Consider the following 14,134-nt stretch of genomic DNA (forward strand, 5'->3'; position numbering starts at 1 on the left):
TTAAAATTAATTCAACAATAATTTTTAAAAATAATTTTCAACATAAATAAATCAAATATAATTATTATATATTATTATTAGATTGATTTTAATTTTTTTTAAAGTTTTACTTTTAAAAATATATTTAATACAAAAATAAATTTAAATATAAAATCAAAGTAAAATAAAATTTAGTTATATTTTTAAAATTGTTAAATTTTAAGGTAAAAAAATATAGTTTAGCAAAAAAAATTAAGGACATAGAAACTGAGAAAGAAAAAAAACTTAAAAAAGAACGGGAAGGAAATGTTCGATAGCACATCAGAGCAAAGTCGTCAGAGATCTCCGTTTTGCACAATTGCAGAAGCACCAAGACAATTCCATTTATTGGAGCCTCCAACGCTAGACCGCTCATAAATCCGCGCTTAGCATCAACCATCTTTCAAATCTGAACCCGCCTCGCTACAAACGTGCTGCTTATTCCTGTTTGGTTACTCAGAAAACAAGAAAGGAAAAGGAAGAGGAAAGGTGCATGGTTGTTAGCGAGGAAGAAGTTTTTGTAGCTCGATGTCGTTGACGTGCGTTCAGTGAACGCACATTCGTCAAAAAGAAAATTCACATGGAATCTGAGCTCTCCAGAGATTTAAGCTAAATCTGAAGCGCTTCTCCAATCTTCGCTACTTTCTGTGAATCTGTTTCTCTTTGTTATTTCCACTGTTCTAGCTACCAGAAGAGGAGAAGATGCTGCGGCTGAAAGCCTTCCGGCCTTCCACTGACAAAATCGTTAAGATCCAGTTGCATCCGACGCATCCATGGATGGTAACCGCCGATGATTCAGATCGAGTCTCCGTTTGGAATTGGGAACACCGTCAGGTACAGTTTTTCTCTCTTTCCTTTTGCTCCGTTCGTTGCCAGTGAAATCTGTTATCAGATTTTGATGTGGAAGCGTTGTTCAGGTGATATATGAGCTGAAAGCTGGTGGAGTGGATGAGCGACGTTTGGTCGGCGCAAAATTGGAGAAGCTTGCAGAGGGAGAGACAGGTTCCACACTTGCTGCCAAAATTTTAGCTGTGAAAATGCTTATGAAATAGTAGATAGCGTTAATCATTGTTGTTCTGTTATTGAACTGCTGCATTTTGCTTTAATTGGATGGATATGGGAGCATGAATCTCCTCATTGGTAAAGTTTAGTACGCTACTGGTTTTATGAAGCGTTTCTGGGCGGAATTTTATTGATTTTGGGAATCTTGTATGGAACTGTATTATGAATATTGAGCAATTAACTAACAATTGGTGGTTGCCAAATTGCTTTGTATTTAGAAGAGAAAAGTCTTCAGTCAGGTTCATGTCCTTTGGGAGCCTAAATGTAATAATAGTTTATTGTCATCTGTCACAATATTGCTCCTGTTCAGGAAAGTTCTCTTAGAATGCAAGCTCTGCTACACCATTTTATGCTCTGGCAGCAAGAATTGCTTGAATTTCCATGAATGTCATTTAGTTCAACCAAGTTATGATGTACTTAAATTGCATCGTTGAATTACTCCATGTTATTAGTTTAATGAATCTTGGATACTGTAACTGCTAACCAGTGATTCTTCTTTATAGGATTACTAAAACAGCATGATAAATTCCTTCTTAAGCATTATTGTAGGCAATGAATATTTTTGTACTGATTTATTAACAGAATTTCATTTTCCTCCTTTTTTTTTCCTGGGGATTTGGTAGAGTCTAAAGGGAAACCTACAGAAGCCATTCGAGGAGGAAGGTAATATGCCTATTCTTTAACATTATATTTCATTTTCCTTTCTTTTATGTTCATTTTTTTTTTCATGACTCTTTATCTACCTTAAAGTGTTAAGCAGGTGAATTTTTATGATGACGATGTACGCTTTTGGCAACTTTGGCATAATCGATCGGCAGCTGCAGAGGCGCCTACAGCTGTCCATCATCTCAGTTCAGCTTTAAGTTCTCCTGCCCCAACTACAAAAGGAAGGCATTTTCTTGTCATATGTTGTTTAAACAAAGCTATTTTTTTGGACTTGGTGACAATGCGTGGTCGTGATGTACCGAAGCAAGAGCTTGATAACAAGTCACTTCTCTGGTAAATTTTTATTGCATTATTTGTTGTTCAGCAGATCCTCAGCCATTGATGTCAAAATTGCTTTTAATAATCTATTAAGGCAAGGACATTATGATTATCTGATAGTTGCTATTACTTTTTACCAGCTTTTTTCTCCTTCCTTTAATGAAGTATTCATTGACATAATCTGACATACTCCAACTCAAGCAATACTTTGTTCTCTATTAGTTGTAAAAAATATTTATCTTGTTTGTTTGGAATCAAGTAAAAGCTATATGACTCTGTATAAAACAATGAGAATAGTTGCATTCTAGTGAAGTCATCTGACAAACATTGTATAACTGCTTATTTCAAAGATTATGGTAATTTTATTTAGTAAAATAATTGTTAGAGATATACCATTCATGTCTCTCATCCTATCAACTTAAGCTTTTAGAAAAAATGGTTTCATGACATAGTATCAATACTTTTATGACTAAATGCTTTCGATCATTGTTATCCCCCCCAGTAGGAAAGAAAGTTCAAAATAAGGCAAATAAAAAGAGAAAGAAGGCCTATGCAAAAATTCACGCAAACCCATAAAGAGATTCTTGCTTGAGGGTGCGTGTTAGAGATATAACCATTTATGTATCTCCTACTATCAGCTTAAGCTTTTGGGAGGAGTGGTTTCATGACAATAATTAACTTGTAAATCAAATTTTTGTGATCCGTACTGTTGTGGGCTTCTTGCCTTCATTACTGCAAAATATATGTTTCACAGAACATGCAGGCACAAGTATCAAGAGTCATACATTTCATATTTGATAGGTGGACAAGTGGTCATTTCCATGTATAAATTGCCAAATTCATTTATTTTCTCTCTTACTATTTCTTAAAAACTACTATCCTAGTGTGAACATTCATCTTTCTTTTTTTTTTTTTCATTTAAGCGTACCAAGATTCAGCTTTTTATTTGTATTAATTGTTGATGGAAATCTGACATAACACGTTATATGAAAACCTTTTAATTTATCATTTGTCATATTTTACATTTCTTTTGCTATCTTCATGTACACCGTATGAGTTCCTTTAGTTCCCCAATTCTATCTGTTGCAGCATGGAGTTCCTTTATAGATCTGGTGTTGGTGATGGTCCTCTTGTTGCTTTTGGTGCATCTGATGGTGTCATTAGAGTTCTCTCAATGATCACATGGAAGGTGGGTACCTAAAGTATTCTATTAGTTATAGCTATTAGCTTGTTATTGATACTTCTATTCCTTGTAGCTTGTGCGGAGGTACACTGGTGGTCATAAAGGATCAATCTCTTGCTTAATGTCCTTCATGGCTGCTTCTGGTGAGGTAAATCTTGATGTCCCATGAAGAACTTATTATTGAGAAATTTCATTTGCTAGTTAATCTTATTGAATGCAACTAGGATGGTTTATTATCTCTTCGTATTGCTTTTGTGTTTGGAAGTGTTGTTTTTGTACTCTGGTGTGAAGGTTTTTTTTTCCTGTTTTCTCCCAGGCTCTTTTGGTCTCAGGAGCCAGTGATGGATTGCTCATAATTTGGAGTGCTGACCAAGGGCCAGATTCACGGGAACTTGTGCCCAAGCTGAGCTTAAAAGTATCATTTTCCCCTCTAGTTACCTCTACTTTGTCAGTTTGTCTCATAACCGGTGAAGATAAATACTTGTTGCAATCATGGCTACAAAGAAATAAGCCATCATTATTTATAGCTCAATTAAAGTTGCTGTTTCCTCTATGATTAAGATAGTGCACTGATGTTTGGTTGAGTTTAATATGAAATGCATGACATATTTTTTATAAAACAAAAGAAAATTATGAAGCTTTGGCATATGGAAAATTGTATAATTAAATTGAAGTAAATGAAGATATATTTGGATTCTTTTCTTCTTAAGTTCCTACCCTTATTTTTCAGTTCTACCCTATTCTTCTTTTATGTAAGACTTGAACAAATTTTATTCACATTCAGTTTGTTTGATACCATGTGTTGCATGTAGGCACATGATGGTGGGGTTGTTGCTGTTGAGCTGTCTAGGGTGATGGGAGGTGCTCCTCAGCTAATTACAATTGGTGTGGATAAGACATTAGCTATATGGGACACAGTCTCCTTTAAGGTATGATAGTGATATTTCACTCTGAAAATTCTCCTAGTCATAAACATTTGTCATTTATTTAAATTTTGCTATTGTTGCCTGCTTTTAATTTGTAGGAGCTGCGGCGCATAAAGCCAGTCCCAAAGTTGGCTTGCCACAGCGTGGCTTCATGGTGTCATCCCCGAGCTCCAAACCTTGATATTCTAACCTGTGCTAAAGATTCTCACATATGGTATGCCATTTCCTTTCTTTGGTGCCTTTGTGTTTCTTGTTCGTTACTTGATAGTCTAGTGACGAGATTTATTAATTATAAAATTGAACATTTCTTTATATAAATGCTTTTGTTAGGGCAATTGAACATCCCACTTATTCTGCTCTCACAAGGCCATTGTGCGAATTGTCCACAGTTATTCCTCCACAAGTTCTTGCTCCTAATAAGAAACTGAGGGTATGTGGTTAACTGGCACATATACTGTACATTGTAATTATCTGATTTAGTTAAGTACGTATGATACAGTAAAAAAGAGCATGTTTGTTGTTCTCATAACTTATTATTGAAGCTAGAAAAAAATAAGAGTGATAATATAATTCAAAGCAACTAAATACTCTGTCAAATGTATAATTTGAATAGAGGTGAGGATAGATCAAGATTGAGCATAGAGAATATGTGGAAAGCGTCAATTTAGTCCTATCATAGTTTCTGTATATTGTAGAAAATGTATGTCAAATGCCCTGGGCAATTAATTCTTTACCGTAGGAGAAGCTGAACTTCAAGTTCATATTACTCCTTGCCCTCTTTTTGTTGACTGTACACCTCTTACTGGGTTTGTTCAAACTGAATTTAGCTGCTGATTTTTGGTGCAGGTGTATTGTATGGTTGCACACACCTTGCAGCCACATCTTGTTGCTACTGGAACCAATATTGGTGTTATTATCTGCGAGTTTGACCCTAGATCTCTTCCACCTGTAGCTCCGCTACCAACCCCATCAGACAGCAGAGAACATTCTGCTGTATTTGTAGTTGAAAGGGAACTAAAGCTATTAAATTTCCAGTTAAACAACTCAGCAAATCCATCTCTTGGAAATAATAGCTCCTTGTCAGAAACTGGAAGATCAAAGGGAGATTTTTTTGAACCATTGCCTGTCAAGCAGGGGAAGAAGCACATTAGTACACCTGTTCCACATGATTCATACTCTGTGCTTTCTGTGAGCAGTTCAGGGAAGTAAGTTCTTTCTTACTTTTAATTTATTTCCATAATTCAATCAAATTAACTAATGTTTTTAATTCTTAAATGTAACAGATGGTTTCGTTTTTCTTTATAGAATATACAACACATAAAACTGTTACTATTGTGATTCAAAATTTATTTATAATGTTTTGTGGTTTATATGCTTTTTATCTTAATATGGTTAAGCAAAAGCATTTTGTTTGTTAAATATCAGTACTGTGGTTGTTTTCTGAATGCACAAATATTTTCAGGTATGTTGCAATTGTTTGGCCAGATATTCCTTACTTCTCTGTATACATGGCTAGTGATTGGTCAATTGTTGACTCTGGAACTGCAAGGCTTCTTGCTTGGGATACATGCCGTGACAGATTTGCTATATTGGAATCAGCAATTCCCCCAAGACTTCCTGTTCTTCCCAAGGGTAGTTCATCAAAAAGAGCAAGAGAGGCAGCTGCAGCACAAGCAGCAGCTGCTGCTGCCGCAGCAGCTTCCTCAGCTTCTGTTCAAGTCCGCATCTTATTAGATGATGGAACATCAAATATACTAATGAGATCTGTTGGTACACGCAGTGAACCGGTAGGTCCTTGTTTTGTCCTAAAACTACCCTCGTAAAGACTTTTCTCGTAATAATCTAGCCTTGGCTGATTATCGTGTTCCCAGTGGCTGTGCTGCTGCCTTCATGAATATTAACTTATAAATGTTTTTAAAGTTAAGTTCAATGATATAGCATTCATCTCAACTTGCATTTATTTTCATTTTGCATTAATTGCAAAATTCCTTTACTTACATACAAAGCAACTGGAAAAGGGAAAGAGGGGGGGGGGGGTCTGATACTTTCTAGATATGACATATGACCATGCAATTGCTTACTCTGGCAGATTGTGTATATTAATAAACTATAAAGATGGTATGCCCTTATCATGTTATTAACAATCATTTGGGCAGTAACGTGTTTTTCTATCTCACGAATTTCTTCAGGTGATTGGTTTGCATGGAGGGGCACTGCTTGGAGTTGCCTATCGGTCATCTAGGAGAGTCAGTCCTATTGCCGCCACAGCTATTTCAACAATCCAGTCTATGCCTTTATCTGGTTATGGAAGTAGTGGTGTTTCTTCATTTTCTACTTATGATGATGGATTTTCTTCATACAGATCTCCAGCTGAGGCAGCACCTCAAAACTTCCAGCTATACAGGTTTAACCTAGTTGTACACTAGTGTAGCATTAATCTACAATTTGTTTATGTGGCCAAAATCTTCAGATATTCCTTGGATTTAGTTTTGCATGCAATTTTGTTTTTGATTCAGTTGGGAGACATTCCAGCCTGTGGGCGGTTTACTTCCCCAGCCAGAATGGACTGCTTGGGACCAAACTGTTGAATACTGTGCATTTGCATATCAGCAATACATAGTCATCTCTTGTTTGCGCCCTCAATATAGATACCTGGGAGATGTTGCAATCCCATATGCTACTGGTGGCGTTTGGCACCGCAGACAATTGTTTGTGGCTACACCAACTACTATAGAGTAAGTTTTGCGCATTCTCTACAATTTTATTCAAAAGCCTCCAAAAGAAAATCCTATCTTTCTTTGTGCCAATCATCTATGTATTTGTCTCTGTATTGCACAAAGTTAGTGCATTTGCAATACTTTAATGTGTTATTCATATTTTTCGTAATAACTAATGAGATGAAGATATTATAGAAACCAATGTCATCAAATTCGAACTGATTAGGCACTCCTCCAGCCAAAATTATTTACCACTTGTATGTCTTGATTTTCAGAGTTGTGTTTGTAGATGCTGGGGTTGCACAAATTGACATTGAAACAAAGAAGATGAAGGAAGAGCAGAAAATGAAAGAAGCACAGGCAAGAGCAGTAGCTGAGCATGGAGAGTTAGCACTAATTACAGTAGATGGTCCCCAAGCTACTACAGAAGAAAGAATATCATTGAGGCCACCAATGTTGCAGGTTAAAATTGCTGTCAAGTTTTTTGTCATCTATGAAATTTATTGCAACACTCTGTCTATATTGTCTTCCCTCAGATTTGAGCTTTAGTTGTGTCCTGAATAATATGAATTGTAGATGCTCGTATAACAGAGTATGGCTCTGAACACACTTCCATCCGCAATAGAAGTTTGTGTTGACATTTTATGGGCTTTAGGTTTTCTTCGATTTCAAGAGTTGTAATGAATGTCTTATGTTTGACTTTTGCATGGATCAAGACAATTAAATGCAACTCAGATGTAAGTTCTGTTTTTATTTATATTGAATTATTCTCTGAATAATTCATCAAAATCTTGTCAGAAATTTCAACAGAGGATAGTTAGAAGCGTCTTGGTTATATTTCGGGTGTATGCTTTTGCATCCTTATTGAAATATCTTTTAATCCTTTGTACATTCTGCACCTTTTTCGCCCATGTACTGGTTACCTTGTCATATCATCTGATAAAAAGTAAACACATTTCTTATGTCTTCTGAGTGAATGCCTTTTCCTCTGTTCTTGCACTTTTTTCTTCTTCAATGAAATTCCTTTTTCCTTTTCTATAAGAGTATAGACATTTCTGTTTTGTCCTGCTCTAGGTAGTACGATTGGCTTCATTTCAGCATGCTCCTTCAGTGCCACCTTTCTTATCATTGCCAAAACAATCTAGAGTTGACACCGATGACTCTTGGATGGGAAGGGAAGCAGAAGAGAGAAAGGCTAGTGAGGTGGCTGTTGGTGGTGGGGGTGTCTCTGTGGCAGTAACTCGTTTTCCGATGGAGCAGAAACGCCCGATTGGACCTCTTGTTGTGGTAGGCGTCAGAGATGGAGTTCTTTGGCTAATTGACAGGTGAGTCAGACATCTGAGGTTCAATTGAATTTTTAATCCATCCAAGCTTTTTCATATCTGTTCAGTTACATGTGTGAACTTGTGTTTCCTGGAGTTCAATTTTCTGCCTTTCCTTTATTGCATAAAAAGACATACATGGGATTCACACAAGGGTAATTATTTCTAGGAGACTTAACCCATGTCAATGGAATAAGAAATAACATAAAAAGTTACAATTTTATCTTTCAATTATTTTATTACTTGTCAAAGAGCTCCTCCTCCTGTTGATAATGGGGGTATCTGGGCAATTGAGATTCCATTGCCAGGAATATGTATAATGAAACAAGCATATTTGTAATTTGTTCTTGGGAATACTAAAAATAATTCCGAACAATTTATAATGCTAACAAACAAGTTTTTTTTTTTAAAAATAATATTCGAGTATGATATTTCCAAGTATAATATTCCTGTGAATATAATTCCTTGAGTATTTTTTAATCTTGACAAACAACCAATAAAGGATATTCATTTTGGATTCTGGTTTCATGAATAATGGCAGTGATATCTTGTTGTGATAGGTACATGTTCGCTCATGCCTTATCCTTGAGTCATCCTGGTATTCGTTGCCGATGTCTTGCTGCTTATGGCGATGCTGTTAGTGCAGTAAAGTGGTATTATTTTCCTTCTATCTGTTCTGACCTAATCCTAATGCATTAAATCAGAGAGAGATATATATCTTAACATTGTAAATTTTATACAGGGCAAGTAGGCTTGGGAGAGAACATCATGATGATTTAGCACAATTTTTGCTAGGAATGGGCTATGCCAATGAAGCACTTCATTTACCTGGAATATCCAAGAGGTAGCGCAAGCAATCAATGATTGTAATTATGTTGAGGTTTGCTCAGACTTAAAACATACTGCTCTTTATGATATGCAGGTTGGAGTTCGATTTGGCAATGAAGAGCAATGATTTGAAGAGAGCTCTCCAGTGTCTTCTTACCATGAGTAACAGCAGGAATATAGGAAATGATACTACTGGTCTTGGTTTGAATGACATTCTTAATTTATCTGACAAGAAACAAGATGTCGTTGAAGGTGTTCAGGGTATAGTGAAATTTGCAAGAGAGTTCTTGGATCTTATTGATGCTGCAGATGCTACTGCACAGGGTGAAATTGCTCGTGAAGCTCTCAAGAGGCTAGCTGCAGCTGCTTCAGTGAAAGGTGCTTTACAAGGTCATGAGTTGAGAGGAATGGCATTACGCCTTGCAAATCATGGGGAATTGACTCGGCTAAGTGTACTCCTCTTTCGCAATCTTGCTTTTCCTCTTATTTTTTGGCTATTTGATGCATGCTGGTGTAACATACAACACTTCGAAATTTTCATAATAAACACGGGATTACCTTAATGCACTGCAGGGTTTGGTAAACAACTTAATCACACTTGGGTTGGGACGGGAAGCTGCATTTGCTGCTGCTGTTTTGGGAGACAATGCTCTAATGGAGAAAGCATGGCAGGATACTGGCATGCTGGCTGAGGCCGTGCTACATGCTCATGTATGATTTGTTATCTACAAGAACTTGATCCCTCCGTTTTTTGCTTGTAGTCTGACCCTGTTGTATGCAGGCACACGGACGTCCAACGTTGAAGAACTTGGTTCAGGCCTGGAACCAAATGCTACAAAGAGAGGTTGAGCCTACCCCGTCACAGAAGACAGATGCTACAGCTGCATTTTTAGCTTCTCTTGAGGAGCCTAAGCTTACAAGTTTGAAGGAAGCAGGGAAGAAACCACCCATCGAAATCCTACCTCCAGGGATGATGTCTCTTGATGCTCCTATATCAATCCAGAAAAAACCAGCTGCTGCTGCTGCCCAGAATTCATTAACACCACCGGGAAAGCCATTGGCACTTGAAGCACCTCCCACAACCACAGCAACGCCAGAGGGTGCTACGCAGCAGCCTGATTCCACACAGCAGCCTGATTCCACACAGCAATCTGAATCCACACAGCAATCTGAGTCGACACCTCCTGCCCCAGTTAGTGATCAACCTCCATCAGAATCTACATCAGAATCCACGCCAGCTCCAGAGGCCGCTCCACCTGAGCCAGAGTCAGGTGAAACCAAGGTCGATAATGTAGCTCCTACCGCTGCGCCAGTCTCTGCCACAAATGCAACTGCTAGTGGGGAAACTGCTCAAGCCACACCTCCGAGCAATCCAGCACCACCAGAGGCACCATCACCGGTAGCAGAGGTGCCATCACCACTAGCAGAGGCTCCTGAGACAAATGTTTCTATTACAGGACCTGTGAATGATCCATTCTTGTGATTGGTATTCAACATCACTACAGCGTGAGCACTTGGAAATTGAATTTATTTACAATTCAAGTTTTACCATCTTTTGTAAAGAAACCATTTTAGGTGTGAATGAAATCTAGTATAATTAATTAGTTTGCAACAAATTTACCCAACAAACGTGCTATTATACCGAGAATTTTTTTTTTTTCCATTTTCCCTGTACTATTCTCGATTTTTGTAGATGAGTTTACCAAGATTAAGTGTTGTATACTTGTATCACATTCTTTTATATCGTGTTTTCTCATACTCTTGTGATTTTTTCTCTCGCACAAGTTTTTTCCCGTTCCTATCTGGAATATCTGTTGGCAATTAAAATTATCTTCTGTCCTAAAAGCTTACGAGTTAAATGCTGATTTGGAACGAAACGAACTTACGAGGATGTGTGGTTTTATCAATCCACTGCGGTGATTTAGACCTGATTTCGACTCAGCTTTACCCCAGATAAGTGGAACTTCTGCCGTTGGTAACTAGATGATTTCATACATGGAATTGATAGAGTAATGTTGTTTTATATTAAAATTTGGTTATATTACTTTTTCACCAGTTTTTTACCATACTGCACACTCATGACTTCCTTGACTGCTCCTCCCTGCATATCTGATGCTTGTTTTGTTTAGCATTAAAATGAGTAAACTACTAATGTATCTTTGAATAATTTAATTTAGACGTTAAAGAAAAATACTTTTAATAAATTAAAATGATAAAATTTTCTTTATATACATTTTTAAAGACTGACTTTAAAGATTGAATTTTGATATGATATTCTACACTTAAAATTTCGTAATAAAAAAAATCTAAAGCTAAAATTTTATTACATTTCTTTCAAATACATCTAGAAATTTATTCAAATATTATCACATTCAAATCAAATGCACAAATGATTAGTCAAATACAAAAATAATTTTTCATTTATTAAAAATATTTTATTATTTTTTAATTTTTTAAAAACACTTTATGGTTTTGATCTTTTAAAAGTATTTTCTATCAGTACATAAATCATTTACTAACATTAGTAACATATATTAAAGTTGATTCTCGTCCAAACAAAAAGATACAATATTTTCTGCTTACTTTATTAAAGATATTACTTGAACAAAAAATCTAATAAACATGCCAAAATGCATTATCAAGTGCTGGTTTCTATTAACCGGCAATACAACTATACAAGGTACTTCTAGTGACAGCAATCCATGGGCAATGACATCACATGAACTGGTTCATAAAATTGAAGCATAAAATTTATCCAAGAAATAGGAAGGATGGCACGTAGTTCAGTAACAAGAAGCATCATTGTCTCAAACCTACTCCAAAGCATGAAACTAATCAACTTTCTATTCTTGGCCTAAGGCAAGATCGTGCCAAGCATCCGCATTAACTTCTTGTGTCTCCTGATCTGATTAAAAGCAAAGCACAACAGTGTTAAGAAGAAAATTAGAAATAAACCCACCAATAAAATGATTCATCTTGTTAAACAACACCACATGTCACAGAATTAATACTTGCTTTCTTTTTCTTGTAACTATTTTGGTACAGCTAGCTACTCTGTTTTGTAACTTCACAAGATAACATTAAAAAACAAGGGTAAATATCGGGAATTTGCGTAGTTTGCATAATTGCATGGAGTCCTTTAGTTTGATGTATTTGGCCAAACAAAAATACAATTTATACACAAAAAATTAACCAACAAATCAATCATCATATATTTGGCCGAACAAAAATACAATGTCTACACAAAAATAAGATGATAGCTGATTTTTTGTATGCACATAATTATAGACTGAATTACTTTACATACTATGTGTCAACATAGAGCAGCCACCATAAAAAAAAATTACTTAAGCAGACAAAAATCAATTTGGGTGCTAAATTGAATCATTATTTGAAAACTACGGTGAAGAAGAGAGTGATTATACAAAGAAGATTATTGAAATGAAGAGACATACTTGGGTCCTCGGTATCATCTGTCCGAACAACTAGGGTTGGGGAGAGTGGGAGATCTGCAATTACAGCACGGAAAAGGAACAATCAGAGATGAATATGAAAACGCTGAAAATAAGAAAAAGAAAATACCATCATCCGGGAGAGTGTCTCTCATCCATTCTTCGTCAACAATATCAATCAGAATTCCCAAACTCACTTCTGCCATATTTCACTTTTTCCACCACACCCTACAAAACCATTGCAATTATTAAAATAGAAAAACAATAAGAATAAAATATGAAAAAGCGCATATTTAACCACGTCGCCGCCGCTCTAGCTAGAGATACGGAGGAAACCGCCGTAAAAAAGCTTACCGGCAGAGAGAATTCACGAAGCTTATGTAGAAACCAACGATTTTCAAGCCATTAATAATTCGAAAAAAAGCGTGTAAAATGCGTAAGGGAAGAAGAATTAATGGACGGATGAAAATGGATTAATGGATTGTGAAAGGTAAAAGAAAAAAAGTTAAAGAGAGAAGCGATCGAACCTTAGAGAGAAAATGGGAACTCAGAGTCAGAAGGCTTCAATTTGAGACCACTGCCAATGTCCACACTGTATGAGCAGCGCAAAACCAAAAGTTAAGTCATATTTCAAAAGTTTGAGCGTTTTTACTTTCCAATGTTTGGAACATCTTGATAATAGAATTTTCGTAAGAAAATAATTCTTTTCTTTAATTTAGAATACGATAAAAATATAATTTTCAATTTTAAAAAAAATTCCAATTCTCACATTAGTGTTTACGTTAAATGTATGACAATTCCATCATTACTAAAGATTAAAATATCAAAATTATTGCTAAAAATAAATAAATAAAGACAAATAAAAATAAAACAATAAAAAACACATAATTTATTTTATTTATATAATTAATTATTCTAAATCATAAATTTAAATCTAAAATAGAATTAAAATTCATTTCTTAACTCTCACTTTAAGAAATAAAAAATAAAAAAGCAAGAATTGCACCTTCTCAATGTGAACTCAGTGCTACTACAATAATTGCAAATGTAAGAACTTTAAATTTAAATAATTATAATCCTTAATTCCTCCAAATAATTACAATATTTTATTTAAATCTTAGGTTGCTTTTGTTAATACTTAATAAGTATGTGAACTGAGATACAAATGCGAACATATAAAACATAAACATAAATATTGTATCATAAAAAATTAAAATATTAAATCAATATATTTTTTGTTATTTTTAATAGAAATAGCACAAAGATATTAATAAAAAATATATTTTATTTTTTATTATTTTTATCATTTTTTTTCATAAATATATTTGTATTATTATATTTTTTTTAAAAAATTATATAAAAAATAAGAGTAAATTGAATTTTTATAATCTATTCTTTCTTATATTTAATTCATTATTAAACAAAACAAAAGAATATTAATTTTTATATCGAGTTAATAGTCAAAATCGTCCCTAAAAGATATCTCGATCTCCATTTTCGTTCCCGAAAGATAAAATTAATCGAATTCGTCCCCCAAAGATACCCTACCTGGTCACGTTCGTTCTTCCGTCATCTGATTCGCTGAGTTGGCAAACGTCTGCTAACGTGTGTCGTTAACTGCCAACGTGGCAGATGCCAAGTT

At 35.3% G+C, this 14,134-nt stretch overlaps 2 protein-coding genes across 3 annotated transcripts; one reads left to right on the forward strand and one right to left on the reverse strand.

Moving 5' to 3' along the window:
- Positions 1-209: 209 nt before the first annotated feature.
- On the forward strand, positions 210-10,796 carry LOC112757952 (uncharacterized). 2 transcript variants are annotated; one of them, XM_025806493.3, is made up of 21 exons: positions 210-852; positions 936-1,020; positions 1,704-1,743; positions 1,831-2,079; positions 3,154-3,253; positions 3,321-3,395; positions 3,564-3,662; positions 4,060-4,176; positions 4,272-4,387; positions 4,504-4,603; positions 5,020-5,378; positions 5,636-5,960; positions 6,363-6,577; positions 6,690-6,908; positions 7,166-7,352; positions 7,965-8,215; positions 8,773-8,865; positions 8,955-9,056; positions 9,135-9,492; positions 9,614-9,751; positions 9,822-10,796. In XM_025806493.3, exons 1-21 carry the CDS (start codon positions 721-723, stop codon positions 10,521-10,523), a joined length of 4,062 nt encoding a protein of 1,353 aa, XP_025662278.1. In that variant the 5' UTR covers positions 210-720; the 3' UTR covers positions 10,524-10,796. The 2 variants fall into 2 exon arrangements, with proteins under 2 accessions (XP_025662278.1, XP_029149901.1); XM_029294068.2 differs by having other exon boundaries at positions 249-852; positions 1,841-2,079.
- A 755-nt stretch (positions 10,797-11,551) lies between these two features.
- On the reverse strand, positions 11,552-13,195 carry LOC112758759 (anaphase-promoting complex subunit 13). The gene is made up of 4 exons (XM_025807500.3): positions 13,020-13,195; positions 12,623-12,720; positions 12,496-12,549; positions 11,552-11,945 (listed from the first exon to the last, which is right to left on the reverse strand). Exons 2-4 carry the CDS (start codon positions 12,696-12,698, stop codon positions 11,884-11,886), a joined length of 192 nt encoding a protein of 63 aa, XP_025663285.1. The 5' UTR covers positions 12,699-12,720; positions 13,020-13,195; the 3' UTR covers positions 11,552-11,883.
- Between the last annotated feature and the right edge of the window lie 939 nt (positions 13,196-14,134).

This window comes from Arachis hypogaea, chromosome 16, assembly GCF_003086295.3.
Source record: "Arachis hypogaea cultivar Tifrunner chromosome 16, arahy.Tifrunner.gnm2.J5K5, whole genome shotgun sequence".
Classification (NCBI taxonomy): domain Eukaryota; kingdom Viridiplantae; phylum Streptophyta; class Magnoliopsida; order Fabales; family Fabaceae; genus Arachis; species Arachis hypogaea.